Here is a 17,011-nt window from a genome sequence, read left to right on the forward strand (position 1 = left end):
GCTGAAAGGGTGGTCTGCCTGTTCAGAGATGCAGCTACCTTCATGCCCTTTCTGTTGTCCCAAAGTGGAGGCTACTGCATGGGGAGGGATATGGCAATGGCTGCAGTGTCCCAAAGTGGAGGTGTGCTAGGCCTGTGCTCTGGTGTGGGTCTGCTGGTATGTGAGGCAGTCCTGGGCTGAGGCCTGGGCTCTAGCATGGGTCTGCTGGTCGACAAGGGGTTCTGATACTAACCTTGGCCTAGGTTCTGCACAAGTCGGTGAGGGCGGTCCTAGGACTGAGCCTGGGCTTCAGAGTGGGTCTGTGGGTCAGCGAAGTGGTCCTGGTCCAGGGCCTGTGCAGAGCCTTGTCTCTGGTGTAAGTCTGCCAGTCAGCGGGGCACCTTTGAATTCTTTCTTCCTAATATTTATCATCTGTTAAAAAGATATGTTTTGTTCATAGTGCATATAACTGTTATCATTTTATTCTTGATCTATTCTATGGTATTTTAAAAGACCTTTAATGCATGCTAAATAGATTACCAGCAGTATTACCTGGGGGTTACAGTAAGTCTTTCTTTTATAAACAAATATTTCTTCCTTTCTAGGATTTTGCTGTTTTAGTTCTTAGTGCCTACTTCATGGAGTTGACTTATAGACCTTGCAAGCCCAATTCTAATTAGCTTATGTTCTTGTTTGCTAAATTATAAATTAGAAATATCATATTATGTGCAAAGCTAATAAAAATTATAATTGTGAGAATAGGGACAACACTGGGTTCAGAAAAAAATTAAAAGATAAGATAATGCTTTTCTCAAAAAATCTAAATGGTATGTAAGCTTTTTATGCCTTCTATAACAAATTATCACAAAATTTTGTGGCTTAGCACAATAGACATTTATTCTCTCTCAGTTTAAGAGAACACAAATATAAATTTAGTGTCACTGGGCTGAAATCAAAGTTTCAGAAAGTTTGTGTTTCCTCAAGACGCTGTAGGGGAGAAGAAATTCCATAAAAGATTTAGCTTTTGGTGGTTTTCTTCGTTTCTTGAGTGGATGTACCATGGATGTATCACTCCAGTCAATTCTGATAAAGGCACATGGAGTTCCTCTTCTGTCCAATTTTCTTCTCTCTCTCTCTTGTAAGAAAACTTGTGAAGATATTTTGATCCCAATAACCCAGGATAATCTTCTCAACTCATGATACTTAATTTAATAATACTTGCAAAATGTTTACCATATATCTTTGTCTATTTTTCTATTGCTATAACAGCATGTCTAACACTGGGTAATTTATGAAGAAAAGGGGTTTATTTTGTTTCACAGCCCTGTGGGCTGGAAATTCCACAGGCATGATGTTAATATTTAGTAAGGAACTCATGTACTACCACTCATGGTGCAAAGCAAAATGCAAACCAGGATGTAAATATGAGGAAAAGGGGACCAAAATCCCACAATAATAAACCCATTCTTATGACAGCAACACTAATCCACTCATGAGGGCTCCATCCCCAAGACCCCAATACCTTACCTGAAGCCCCATCTCCAAAGACTAGAGCATTGAGGAAGTAAATTCCAACATGACTTTCCTAGGAAACAAACTGTATTCAAGCCATAGTACCATGCGAGGTAACATTTTCAGTTTCTAGGAATTAGTATGTAATATATTTAAGAATCACTTTTCTTCCTACCCCTGTCTATCCTCTCACACCCAGATTCATGCCTGCCTGTATACAGAATGTGTTTACTCCATCCCAGTGTGTTCACTTGTCTCAGTCCTTTCCAACATCAAATGAAACAGAAAAATCTCATCTAAATATCATCAGCTCAAAGTGCCAAACCTCATCATTTACATTAAACATAACTGAGAGTTGGTATAATTCATTTGGGGGTAAAATCCCTCTCTATTTGTGGACCTATGAAACTAGAAAATGAATGATCGGCTTTTAAAATATAGTGGTCGAACAAATATAATAGTTATGGCTATTTCTATTCCAAAATAATTAGTGCAGGTAGAAACAGTCACAATTCCCAAGAAATATCAGTCATGAACTTGATATCATCTGCAAACAATCTACCAAGTTCCCAAGATTAGGACCCAATATCTTTGGAGAACCACCATTCAGCCCACCACAGATAAGATCACAAAAATGGCATTTTAATTAATTTATGTAGACATAGAAAATATAAATAGGGAGAGAAATTAAGAAAACTAAAATGTCAATTAGTCCAAAAAATTACTAAGCCAACAATTCACAAATAAATTCTTTAAAAACTTTAAGAAATAAATAATTTCCATGTGTTATTAACTGTTGTAAAGCATGAAAAAATAACTCTGATTCATTAAGGCAGAATCTCATATAATCAATATCTGATAAAACCTACCTGTTAATTAATGTCACTTGTGATTATTCTAATCATTTTCTTAAGTAAAATCTTAAGAGGCAAAAACAGTGACTTCTGGAAATATCATACCCAGATAAAGATTATCAGGTGAGCAAAGATTGTTAATTGCATATGAAAAATATATTATGGCATTGCAACTCTTATCTAAAAGTTCAGAGTCTAACAAAGCTTTGAAAACCAAAATTTTCTTAGTGTCTTTGGCAGAAATATAAGCTGAACTGACCTCCTCTTTGTAATGCCAATCTATCTTTCCCTGAGTCAATATTCATATGTACAGTGCAGAAATATTTATGTGAAATTTAATTACAGCATACTGTTTCTGATCCTTTTAGGTTTGTTAAATAATTTATAATATATGCATAGTATAATCCTTCTAAAATCCACAAAATATTGAATATTAAAACACAACTTTTCCAAAGAGCTCCATCTTTAGAATTATGGAATTTAATTTACAGTATCTATAAACCAAAGAAAAATAATATGAGTCTCAAAATCATAATCAGTATATTTCAATAATGATAACAGCTAGCATTTATTTTCTTTCTCTCTCCATGCTATGCACAGTTCTATCTATCTCCAGGTATTAGCATTATATCTAAAAATCAAGGATTATTAGTATTATTCTTATTTTAAGATAGGTAAATGGGAGCATTGATAGTCTAAGCAGACTTTTCAAGGTCAAATATTCAGTAAAATATAGAGCTATCTCATGAATCCAGTCAGTTTAATATACACCATTGAATCAGACAATGAACATTAGTAGGTATATCACATGAGAAGAAATAAAAATGTATATATAGCATATGATAGGATGGTGGTTATTACTTTGTCAAAACTTATCAAATTACACACTTAAATTGTTGGGTTTTTTGTATTAATAATAGCTCAAAAAAGAAAAATATATCACTGGAAATCTTTAATGAAATAGTCAATGTGCTAGGCACAGTGACACACATTTGTAATCCCAGCAGCTAGGGAATCTGAGGCAGGAGAATGGCAAGTTCCAAGCCAGCCTCAGCAAAAGCGAGGTACTAAGCATCTCAGTAAAACACTGTCTCTAAATAAACTACAAAATACGGCTGGGGATGTGGCTCAGAGGTTGAGTGCCCCAGAATTCAATCCCTGGTTACCCCTCTCAAAAAAAAAAAACAAAAAACAAAAAAAAAAAAAAAACTCAATAAATAGAGGACCAGAAAGCTTCAGTTTTGAAACATTTTAGAAAGTTACAATTTTGGGGGGATAAAAAGCTTGCATACAGGGAAAATTTGGAATTTATCTCCCCATAATCAAGGAAGAGCTGAATCATTTCAACAACAGAAACTCATATAAAATTCAAGAATTAATTTTTAATTCTACAGTTGTTATTTTGGAATAACCTCTTTGATGGTACCTATTTGTAAATTTATATTGTATCCTAAAATGGTATGAAATTAGAAGACTTTTAATTGGTACAATTATCTAATATTCTAACATTAAAACAATGTATTTGCAAGTTTTGTGAACATACTTGTGAAAATTTCTTTAAACAGAATAAAAGAGAGTACCCATGGAAAAAGTTTGGTGAAATATATTTCACATTTTAATAAAGTCTTTAGAATTGATAATATTCTGTCACTATATGCTCAAATATATCATCACTTACAGAATAGTCTCCCAATTTAAAACATATAATCCACAGAAAATTATCATTTACTTCAAATTAATATCCTAAAATGGAACCTTGAAGATTTATGGCAATTTTATCCCATATAAGAAGAAAACAATTTTCAGAAGAGCAAAAGCACTTGGGATAGATATGATTAAAAAGCTGATTCTTTTATATATGAATATTTATATGTATTGGTTCATATGTAAGAATATCTTTTGAATTTACTCTGAAATTTTCTGCTTAAATAACATGAGTTTATGTTTTGCTTTTTGAAAATTGTTACTTCTTAGATGTGATTTAAAAAAATTTAAAACTATTAAAAGTTTCAGGAAATAATAAAACCAATTTAAGTGTCAGTAAACATATTTGAAAATTATGTTGTTTAAGCATGTTTTAGCACCTCCTTTTGCATTCCAGAAAAATCTTGTTTATAAAATAAGTGAGCGTCTGCCTTACAAATCACTGTTCCAGTCATGATATAGAATAATCTCATTTAGTCTCCATCAAGGTAGTTATAAGGTATATTATTTTCTCTTCAATATAAGAAAGCACTGACTCTCCATGAATAAACAGTTTGCTCAAAGTTGCAAGGCTTAGAGTAGGGAAGTCTAACTGAATTCAGTGTCATTTTAGGAAGTGGAAGTAATGCTGATTTAGTTTCTGTTCCCTGAAAGCTATACCACATAAAGACAGGAAGGGCACAATTTATTTAAAAATGTCATTTTTGTTCTTTCTTATTTGGTTTCTGGATAGAGAATCCTAAGTATCCCTGAAATATGACTGTTCAGTAAGTTTACAGCATTTGGCAGAACTCTTTGAAGCCCCTTGGAGTAATGCCAAAGTGACAAGGTCCCTTGTGACTTTGAATTCTCATCCAAATGAACACCTGCTGTCATTATTCCTATCAATTCTATAGTCAGCAAAGCCAGAACTCTCTTTGTGGTGGAACCCATTCAACACGGAAAAGGCCTGCCAGTGTTTCACACTAGTTTTTATTTTGCCCTCTTTTTTACTGAATGAATGATCCATTGCCTGAGTGTCTTGGATTTAGAGCCAATATTAAGTTCATCTCTGGTTATTTGGTGTCCTAATGGTCCATATTAGTGTACTCCATTGTAAGTCTAGTCTAGTTCTTTTTATATGTCTCTCCTTGTCTCTACTCCTCTCTCCCTTTCTCTATCCTGTTTATGTTGCTGTAGAAAGAATGATTTTTTTTATTATTGCAAAAATATACACTTGTAAAGAAAATTATACTACATAATCCATTTGTATAAATTTGTTTCTCCAAATTAGCAGAAACAAATAATTCAAACAAGAGAAAATTCAATGATATTCTTCCTATGAGTAACCAATATTGATCATTCATTTTCAGTCTTTGATTCACATTACTGTGCTTTTGTTTAAGTGATCTGCTGATGTATACATTTAGTTAGAAGGCATTCCAAATTGATTTTGCACCAGAGTAGGGATAAAGTTTTTTTTTTAATTAATGAAATAATCATGCCACATGTATATTACAAGTAGCTCAGTTCAGATTTTTCTACAATTTCATACCACAGTAAGATAACTTCATAATCTATAATATGATTATGACTTAGAATTCTAAAGAGAAATTCTGTGACTAGGTTTGAGAGCTATTGGATCAATAAACATGAGCCATGTTTTCATATTCCTACTTCCTAGCAAACCAGGAACTTGACCTTGTTTTTTTTTAACAAAGTTGTATGTTGAAAAACTAAAACATAGAGAAATTTTGGGGTGACTTTTAAAGGTTTTGTTTCTATACTCATCTGCCTATATCCTTGAGTTCTTTCATTTATGGATTAATTAAAACATTTGACAATTTTTAGAAAGTAAAATGTTTATTCAGAAAAAAAAAATGATTGTTAGCCCTTTCTTGCAGGGATAAGCAACTCTCTGCCATCTGCATTGGGCATTGGTCCCTCTCTTGTTGGGCCTCATGCTTTACTATGCATGAGTAAGCACATGAGCCTTTTCATTTCATTCATTAGATTTTTAATCCTTGACTAGTGTTTTCAAGATTCTCTTAAATACACAACTTCTTTATTCCTTTGTGTTGGATCTTTTTCTTTAACTTCACTATGAGACAAAATAACATTTAATCACAACAATAGCTCTTTTCTATTGAGATGACTGGTAAATATATTAGTTTCTCATTTGAGTGATTAATCATGTGGATGAAGAATAGGAAAATATCTCACTTGATATGATAGGTTTAACTCATTAATGTCAGAATGGACCCTTGAAAAGTTTGAATCACAATATCCCACCAACCTCACACATTCGTTGTAATTTTTATTAAAAAAAAACCCTAAGGATTTCTTGATAGTAAAAAACACCTATTGGGGTTCAGAACTGTTACACTTAGGGTTTCAGAGATGAGTTATACCTGTTACCAGTTCTCCAGAAATAAGTCTTTCTCTTTGTTGCTTTTTACCATTAAGCAAAATGGTTCAGAAAACTTCTTGTGGTCTGAACAGTTATTAATTGAACACCAAGGACTTGACTTTGAAGTCAAGTATTACAGTTGCCTCTACTAGACCAGCACCCTCATACTATCTTTGTACCCACTCAAAGAAGTAGGAGCTTTTCTACCATCATTTTCCCAATTAGGCTGTCCTTTTAACTGTTCTTTATCAATACTTTCAACTACTATTTGAGATTTATGACTTTATGTGCTATCTTAAACATACTGTGAGTCTGGTACCAAAATTAGATATTTTAAAGGAGATATATAAAACAAATAGAAATCAACTCCTAGATGTAAAGATGACCAGTAACCAATCATGACATGATAGCATAAATCACACTTGTTCAGGTTTGACATAGATTACATGTCAATTTTAGAACATCTTGACAAAACTATTTTGAATTTAAAATATTGATCATTTAAAATTTATACTTCTGTAGGATAATAGGATTATAAACTATTCTGTTTTTTTCCCCATTTCTCCCTTTAGGATGCCTCCATTGCACACAGATTCCACATCATGAGAGAAAAACACCCAGAGAAATTCAATAGTAGGTAAGGTAACAAAGGAAGAAATTACAAGTATGGTAATCAAATTGTGTCACAATAAATGATCTCTTTGTTAAAAACATTTTATATATAATGGTTGAAAGTATAAATTAGATGAATTTTTCTTTTTAGGTTTAATTCCACTCTTATATGCTATAAATATTGACAGTAATAATTTATTAAGGTAAGACATTCGTGTAACCTTTACATGGCTTAGTATGTAAATGGTGATCATCTTTAATCCCAAGGAAAAGTCCAAAGGAATGTTAAAAATCTTCTAGTCTTTGGACTCTTGGTTCCGTGTAGGCCTCAATTAAATGCAAAGTAACAGAAACATCAATGCCAGTATAAATTGTCTTAAAGAGTTTTTGTTCACAGAGGAAAGCCTTGACATAAAATAAGTTTTCTCATAATACCAATTGGCAAACATTTTCCCTTTCAAAATTTAGACAATAAATGTTTGTAGTTACTCAAAGGAGTAGAGAAATCATTGGCTCTGTATTGGCTCCATGCTAGAGGAAATATGTCTCTCTTAACCTCACTCCCCTAGAAAATGAGGCAGAAAAAGTAAAGTGTCTTCTACTCCAGGTTACATTCATTTACACTCTATTCATTTCATAAAGTTACAAAATGATAAGCAGTATTTCTGTATAAATACTTGAGTGATTTTATACAATAATGTTCAAAACAAAAGGTTGTTTTCTCTGTACTTGGCGAAGCTGACAATTGGCCAAGAATATTCCACGCAATTCATTAGATAACTGCCACCTGGAAATTCTTCTGTTTATTTCAAATTTGTCATACCCTAGTATATTAAAGTAATTTTTCCATGTAGATTAGTAATAAATAAATGCTATTAAGACATACTTTCAAAATTATTTTAGATCTTTTTAAACTGTACACTTAAGCATACTACTTTATATTATCCTAGTAAAAAAATTGCATGATTAGTGAAGTTGTATCAGAGTTTTCATTAAATTTGCCTAAGTGTTTTATTAAAACAAATAAGTTCTTATTTATTGTACTTTACCTTAGATATCATTTTGTTTCTTACCTTAGAAATCATAAATCATGAACTTATAGTTTTATTGTTATCTCAGAGTTCAAAAAGCTGTAATTTTTGTTTTAAAGGCAATAGAAGAATTCATATATGGTTATTGATAAGTGCACATTATGTCTTTAGAAGGATTCAGAAAAGTTTTGTAATTCTGGAGTGAGAGAAATGGAATTGGGGGTTATCAGAGGGAGACAATTGAAAACATAAAGAGATACATCAGTGCATTTATCTGATAATCAAATCCTATATATAAGATTGCCAACATTGATGACCCTCCCTCATGTGTCATAAGCTAATGAGTTCCTTTCTGCTGAATAATTTTAATTCTTCTTAATAATAAAGACTCCATTTTTCACATATGTCCATTTCACTTTTTATTCTTGATAGCATTAATTTATAACATTCCTCACTGCCCAATATATGATTATATGATATTTACAATAATGTGTTTGTATACCTCAATATTTTCATAGGATGTGAACTTTACCTCATTGAAACTTCCTTGTAAATTTGACACATGAGTAAATCTTGCATATAAATAGGTTACAGAGAATATTGAAATCAAAGACAGATAATGACTTCTGTAAGGATATACAGTGACACATTCCATGGTGAATTCAAAGAATGCCAGAGTTAGAGGTGTTGGACCATCCTTCTGTGGCACTATCAAGGCTGCTCTCCCTTCTGATCTAAAGTGGACCTCTGCACAGTCCCTATGAGTTAGTTGTTCAATTCAGGCTGAGATGGAGCAGCAAGCCTGATAGTGAGCCAGAAGTAGATAGTGTACCACTCCATCCATCCCGTATATGCAGGTATGAAAGTTAGGCTATGGTCTTTCATTCTGAAGAGCTTGGATAATATATGTGAAAACATACTAGATATGGATGACATTGATGTGGTGAAACAATTTATGATACCTGGCCATCTCAGGCAATATCAAATAATTCATCAGCAAAGGCCAGCATACATGGACCCCTGACCCACAGTAGACACATACATGGTTCTCATGCTCCCAGTCCTTAGGTCAATAACCAATTCCTCTCATTTTGGCTTCTCTAACCAGATGCTTTCTGAGTTTGATAAGCTCTTCATTTTGACATATATATAGACTTAGGTGAAACAAAGACTAAAATGTAGTATTGAAGCCTAAATGAAGCTCTGGTCTCAGTCTGGAAGCCCTCAAAACCCTCAAAAATTGCCCTTAGGGCTGGAGTTGTGGCTCAGAGATAGAGCTCTGGCTTAGCATATAGGAGGCACTGGGTTCGATCCTCAACTCCACATAAAGTAAAATAAAGACATTGTGTCCACCTATAACTAAAAAAAATAAATATTAAAAAAGAAAGTTGTTTCCATATATTCACTAGTCAAAATAGTAATAAAAGAAAAAAAATGCCCTGAATGCCCTCACCTCTCTGGAGCCACCTGCTGTTGCCAGGGTTAGATAGATGGGAAGATGGAGCACAGTGGAGATTGGGAACTTTATTAAAAAGATATTATTTCATGTAAATCCCAGGTTTAAACCTTTTAGTGACTCTTTTTCCTTACTACATAGAATCCAAGTTATTTTTATTGTTCTTACAGTTTCCAGATCCAGATTTTGTTCAAATATAGAATTTACCTCTTACTAGCCATGTAAACTTAGGAAAGGTCTTTGATCATTATGCCATGTTTCTGCTTCTGGAAAATGAGACCAAAAAAAAAAAGTATTTGACTGTGCCTGGGCTGCATCAAATTCCCAATAACCATGTGCCAAGTTTCTGCCTCTTCCTGCCATCTCCAGAGTTGGATGGAATGTCCCACCACAAGGCATTTGATCTCTAATTCCAAGTAACGGCTGGGAATCTAGAAGTATGGGGGCATACTCATGGGTAAAATTTGACTAATGGGAAATGGGAGATAGAGAGACAGGCCGATGAATTCTGCCTTCTTTAGTCTCTTTCATAAATTGCTACAAAGTATCTTTTCTACAATTGGTACATCCTCTGGAAAATCCTTTGGAGTACCCATTGGCATAACTCCTGTGCTTCTTCAAGTCTTTCATGAAGTAATTTCCAGCCTGGAAATGTATCACCTTGTATTACCTCCCTTTATTCCCAGCCTTACTTATATTTTTTAACTCCTAATGTCTTATATTTTCACTTGCCAAACAAAATATCAATACTTTGATCTTCTCTTACTCACTGCTTTCTGGGTTACTTTGGGGTGGAGAAAGAGGAGGACATTAGACTGGAGGGGAAAAAAAAACCCTAGAATACTGCTTTAACCTCATCTCCTTTTTCCATTTAACTCAGGAATATGAATTAACAAATACTATATATTAAGAGGCCTGTCCTGCCCTACTGTCTCCACAAAAGGTTGAAGAGATAATGAAGAGATAAAGACTACCTTGGAAATTCAGTGTGATAGTATAGAACCTTATTTCTGGATTTGGTAGGACATTTAATTAATATGCAACCTAATAGAAAAGAAGGTAGCTTTTGTCAGTTGGCAAGCTGGAATGCCATGCAGGATCTATCTTCTCCAGAGGTGTATTTCTTCCAAGAGAGATGATGCCTTTTATACTCGTTGCCTGAACCCAGTCCCGTATCATGCTCTGCCAGGTAATAGCCACAGAGAGGTTAAACAGGATTGGTTCTTGTGCTCAAGGCACCATCTTGGTCTTGAGGCTGAGAGGTGCACATAGGACAAGGTACCACTGTGAAGAGGAGTTCCTAGAGAAGAAGTCAGAAAGGCTTTTTGGAGAAGGAAACCCATGAGCCCATTAAGAGAGTGTAACATTTGGTAACCACTCAAACATTAGAATAAACTGATCAGGTGAATGAAGAGTGAAGGATATTCCAGAAAGAGAGAACACTTGACCTGGCAACCGCTCAGATAGTCATCTGCAAGTTTATATTCATTCAACCAAGAATTTTTGAGCCCACAATGCAAATAGCACCAGGGCTATATTGACCAATTGTGAGGAGCACAAAGAAAACTAAAGGATGTGTCAAGGAAGAAAGACTTTTCAGGCAATTCCTGAGTCAAACCTGAAGGTCTCATGGGTATCAGCCATTCATCTCATTTCTTGAACCTGTACCCTTAGCGTTGCCCTGTGCTGGACACTAAGGTCCAGTGGTTTGTAAATGAAGACACTGGACTTCTTCATAGAGCCAAAGATGTTAGATAAAAATTCTGTATTTGTTCAGTACTGCCAAGGACAGATTGCAGACCTTGATAGGCTCAAATTTAATTCTCAGTCTCTGATCAAGCCTTGTGGCCTGGGATGCACCTTCCCCTTCCTTTGCATTTCCACCCCTTTCCCCATTCTTTATTGCCCCTTAGGTTGGTGCTGCTAGTGGCGTCAGTTTATCTGGGGAGGGTATCCAAATGGCCTCTACCTAACTTGAAGCCAAGTAGACATAATATAAAATAGAAGTAGTATGGACTTATTAGTGACCCAGTCACTAGCACTGGTGATTATGACCCAGTTAAAGGTCTGGGGAATGAACATCTCTTTTACTTCCACTTCAACACCAGGTCCCCTCCATGGAACAAGCCATTATAGGTTAAATGAGCCATGGCTGGTCTCCATCCTTACCTAGCTCTGCAGGTAGGGTCAGCAGGTGAGATTGCTTGTTGTTGGGTAGCAGAGTGAGAGGTTTGGTTGGTGACTCACTACTTTTGTTGAGGAAACCAGAGCAGGGAAGAACCAGACTAGGCAAGTGTGTGAGATATGCACTAGAATGGTGGCAAAATAGGTTTCTGCCCTGTGGAGGTCACAATCTAGTGGAGGAGGAAAATTATTACACAAAAGTGCTATAAGGCCTAATATTATGAACTTGCTATCCTAAGGCAAGGGGATTAGGAAGGCATTTCATTCCTACCTCTAAAATAAGTCTACACTGCTTATTTAATATATGTGTATTAGTAAACAATTTAGTGGTTGGTTTTGTATAGTTTTGAACTTAAGTTAATTTTGATTGAGTTTCATTAAACTTCATTAATTGAAAGGTTTATAATTTTAACAAAATTTGGAAAAATTGAAAAAGGTATACGATAGATATTTAACATATTATTGACCAATAGTTTTTAAGATAGCAGTTAGCCCTAAAACTCCTTACATTTCCAAATCAATTAGGTACTTGCAATTCCATCTATATTTTTGTGGATTGTCTTTACTTAGAGTTCCAAACATTTAGATAATTCCCTAAACTATAATGTAAACATTCAGAATATGAATACTTTCTGACCAATTTCTCTGAAGACAAGATATCCTATACAAGCAATTTCAGATGTTCCTCAAGGGTGGATTTTGTAATTCAACATTGAGACTAGCTCAGGCATAGCATACTTTCACATGTTCAGGAATTCACAAATGGATTTTCTTTTAAGTACTCCGAATAATGGTGTTTCAGATCAGATCTCTTGTCACAATAAATCATATGCCATTAATATAATCCTCTAGAATGCTCACCTTGAAATTCATTTATATTTTAGAGAACATGATGTTTCTAACATTATCTTAAGGAAATTAATTACCAAAATATATAGTTCTGCTCTCTATGCTTCTTATGACAGAAATTGAAAGAACTGAAAAAGGTAATGATTTTTCCGGTGGTTAAGAGAGTGCTAGTTGAGAGTTTTATGTCGTATTCTTTTCAGATTTCTGTGTAGATCTAAGTTAACTATTGAAAGGAAGCATGCTATGAAAATTTCTAAACTCTTAAGATAAAACTAAATTTACATAAGAACCTCTATCATCTCTTACATCAAAACTCTTTAAAGCACCTTTGCTACTACAATTTGACAACATATGTTACATAACATTGGTGTTTAAAATATTTATATAATTTGACTCTAAATATCTACAATAATAGTGATGTTCTTGTATAATTTCTCAGATATTACACCTTTCCTGATTATATCTAGAGTATTTTAAGTTCTTGGGTTTTTAACAACTGACCATCAACATACTAATAATTATGAAAGCTTAAAGTAATAATTTTTATAGAAAAAATCCAAAACAATGTTGATTTCCAAGAGTATAACTATGCAATATTAACAATAACTTGCAAGTAACTTTGACATGTTTTTTGTAATACAAAAAAATTGGTGATCTTTCAAAGATCTTTAAAATTTTAGTCATAGCATGTTTTTGAAGAATCAATTAAATTCTTAATGTATTACTTTAAAATAATTTTCGTGGAGTAAACTAAAATAAATCAACTCATAAGCACTATGACTAGTAATGATAAAGATGCTATCCCATAAAGTCTCTACTGCTTATTTAAAGGCATGTGGTCTCTTAACTTCTGGAAAGAAACAGAAATACTTTACTGAGACCCCTGTTCAGAGAAAAAAGTGATTCATTTCTAATTACTCACTGCTTTTTCTCTTAAAGATTCTATAACCAAAAAACTGAAATTGAGGTGTGAATGTAAGTAAGGCGATTTAACTTAGAATTTATGTGGTGAATTTTCTCTCAAAATTCCCCAAGAAATTAATATCCTACATGAACTTAGAAATTTCGCCTTCAAAATTACAGTAATTATTCTATAGAACAATACTTGATTTTTTTGTTTTGACATGAGGATTTGTGAGCTCATGTAATAAGTTTTACTTTTTTTTTTTTTTTTTTTTTACTCTGGGACTTTGCTGTATACAGTGTGTTTAATAAAATGAGCACTCAATAGATATTTATTCATTAAATTATTTATTATTTCATAATACGTTTCTCTTCACAATATCTTACTACTTCTATGGTTCATGGTTTTTATAGTGACAAAAAAGTAATAGAAAAAAATTAGAATTGCAGGATGCCTAAAATGAATCTTGATTCTGCATAATTATCATTCAAGTATCAATAATACCTTTTAGTATTGTCAACTTTCATGTACCTAACCTCCACAAAACAGCAATATAAAACAAACAAATTCTACAAGATAAATCCCTGAGCACTCTGAGTTGCAAATAAATAATACACAGTTATAGATTAATTTTGTGGTTCATAGTTTTGTGCTTCTTATTTTTAGTTTTATAGGTCAACAAAATATAATTATGACCACTTATTGATTTTTACCTGGTGACAGTATTGAACTGAAGACAGTGTATCACTCTTCATGTGTGTGTGTGTGTGTGTGTGAGTGTGTGTGTGTGTCTGTGAGAGAGAGAGAGAGAGAGAGAGAGAAATGACAATTCTATAAATAAATTATTTTATTAGTTGCAGAGCATGTGATACCAACCCATATGCTGACATTTGTAAAATTCAGTTTTCCATAAATGGTATCAATCTGAAGAGATATATTACCAAAACAAATATTTTATTAGCCAAAATAGCTCATAAATTTTTATTATTTATTTTAAAATGCCAGTTTTATACCTGAGAATTCTTTACTTTAAACTGTATTATAAGTGAATATATATTCTTAACTTGGAAATTATAAATTTCTAGATATTTTACTCTATTGGATATGGAAAATTACAATTTCCAAGTTAAAAATAGAGAAACCAAACCTAAATATTTTTTTTAACTTTCTAATTTGATGTTGAAAAGGGAAAGAAAACCACACAGGAAACAATGACAAAATGGAAAGTTACCATTTGTTATTTAGATAGAAAAAATCCAGTTGTAGTTCTTGAATAAAATATGAAATTAAAAATGAAACAATGTTTAAGTAGTAACAGAAAAAAATGCTGTATCCTAACCAAATATTATTATCTATAATGTAAAGTATAATTGAAAAGTTGTTTCTCTGAATTCAATGTAATAAAATTTTTAAGGTATGAAGTTGTTTAAGGATTTTTTAAAATTTTATGATTATGTATTCAGATAATTTTCTTCATCAACTATAAGAATTTTAATGTATGTTTAATAAAAGCCAATTGAAATTGTCTTCAGGGAATTTCATGACATATACTTTTACATACATGGCGGACATACATTTTTTTTTAGATTTTTTTTTTGTTTATAAATGAACACAATACCTTTATTTTATTTTTATGTGATACTGAGGATTGAACCCTGTGCCTTCCACAATTCTGAGCCACAATTTCAGCCCACAACATGTCTGACATACTTTTGAGTTGGAATGACAGGAAATAATATAGAAGTTATTCTATATTATAGTATAACTTCTATATTATAGAATATTCTATATTATAGAATAACTTCTATAATAAATATAGAAGTTATTCTCATATGTTTCTCTGAAGATTTTTAATCTGTATGTATGTAAAATTGCTTTTGGAAGAATTTCGTTTTCCTTGCACTTTGAACTCTTTAAGAATGAAACTTTTATTTCATATATTAACTCACTTGTAATAGTTTTTAATGTGTACAACAATTGATTTTTAAATAATTGACATTTATTCTCCATTAAAAACAATAAATATAAAAAACTGAATGGAATCTATATCACATATACATATGTCTTTGTTGAGGTATTTGACCTTACCTTTGCATCAGGATAACTACATTATTACATAGTGAAATTTCATTTCTGTTTAAAAATGCAAATTATTATGTTTTGAGGCATATTCTACCTTCTATAAGTCGTACCATTTTAATAATACAACTAGTATTGTTAGTATTCTTAACATTACTTCTAATGTTAAAATTAAATACTTGTAAGTTTTAGTATTTTATAATGTCTTTATTCATTAGCCATATCAACATTGCATAGAAAACTTTTGGGCAAAATCATATACTCAAAGAATTTTATTGTGAAAAGTTTGTGTAATTTTCTCTTCTGCATAGGAGTACCAACTTTGGTCTGTTTTTAGTGAACCATTCTCATTTTTATTCTAACTGTACATGATTATAAAACTTTACCCTTTAGATAAGATTATTTGACATTTTTCTATATAAGAAATATTGTTAAACGAACTTTTCCAGATTGATGACTTATTGTTTGTATATAAGCCATATAGGATATAGACAAATGGCAAGTAAATAATAAATAAATAAAAATATATATATATATATATATATATATATATTCATATATATTATTTGTGATGCCTAGAAATCTAAAATACTCCATTCTTACATTATCATTTTATATAAATCTTTCATACTTATTGCTGTACATGTATTTCTAATTTAAGACTTTTCAAATAATTTACAAACTGCCATTCTTTTCCTAGATTTTCATTTGTATGTTGAGACTTGTTTAAATATTTGGTTTAATCTAGCTGTGTGCAAACTGACAGGAAAGCCTCTGCTTTACCTGCAGTTTCCTCCATCATTTTCTGGTATCATAAACATGAACACTTACTTCTGTGTCCAGGCTGCTGAAAAGCCACGTTTGGAAGATAGCTCTTTGGAATAGAGTGCATGAGGATAAATAAGGATTGGAGTCAGTAACTTTCTTCTTTCTTTTGCTGCTCTCTCCCTCTTTTCTTCTTTCTTCATTTCTTTCTCTCCCTCCATGCACCTCCCCCCTTTTCTTTTCTACTTCAGTAGAGTAACAAAAATCTCAATTGAAATCCTGAACTTGGATAAAAATACTGCCTATCTGCTATTGATTTGGTTGATTATTTATTATGCAAACATATTCTAGGAAATCCTGTTTATCTAATAGTCATGCAGTAGATGTGGAACCTGAGGAATCTCTAAGCCAATGAGGAAATTGAACTAGGAGTTACAGAGAGATCATAATGACAAGTTCTCCTAAAGAATGTAAACTTCAGGGGAATTCTGTATTTTAAATGAACAGTGGGAAGGCTATTCCCTGGGGTTATACAAGTTAGGGTGACTCCTGAGAACTAAAGGATATATGTTGAAGTAGTGATTGCTTATATATTCTTCAACTGAGATACTAACTATTTAATTCTAGTTTCTGTTTGCAAGATAGTTACATTTTATTAGTATCATTTCCATGCTGATATTTTACATATTTTTC

General features: G+C 32.6%; 1 protein-coding gene across 1 annotated transcript in view; it reads left to right on the forward strand.

Moving 5' to 3' along the window:
• DGKB (diacylglycerol kinase beta) overlaps positions 1 to 17,011 on the forward strand; it is a 680,640-nt gene that overhangs the window by 400,106 nt on the left and 263,523 nt on the right. The window contains exon 21 of the mRNA XM_081286832.1: positions 7,011 to 7,075. Coding sequence (XP_081142958.1) covers positions 7,011 to 7,075 — 65 coding nt within the window. The remainder of the gene's footprint in view (positions 1 to 7,010; positions 7,076 to 17,011) is intronic.

The sequence above is a fragment of the Spermophilus citellus genome (assembly GCF_964194105.1).
Source record: "Spermophilus citellus genome assembly, chromosome: 3".
Classification (NCBI taxonomy): domain Eukaryota; kingdom Metazoa; phylum Chordata; class Mammalia; order Rodentia; family Sciuridae; genus Spermophilus; species Spermophilus citellus.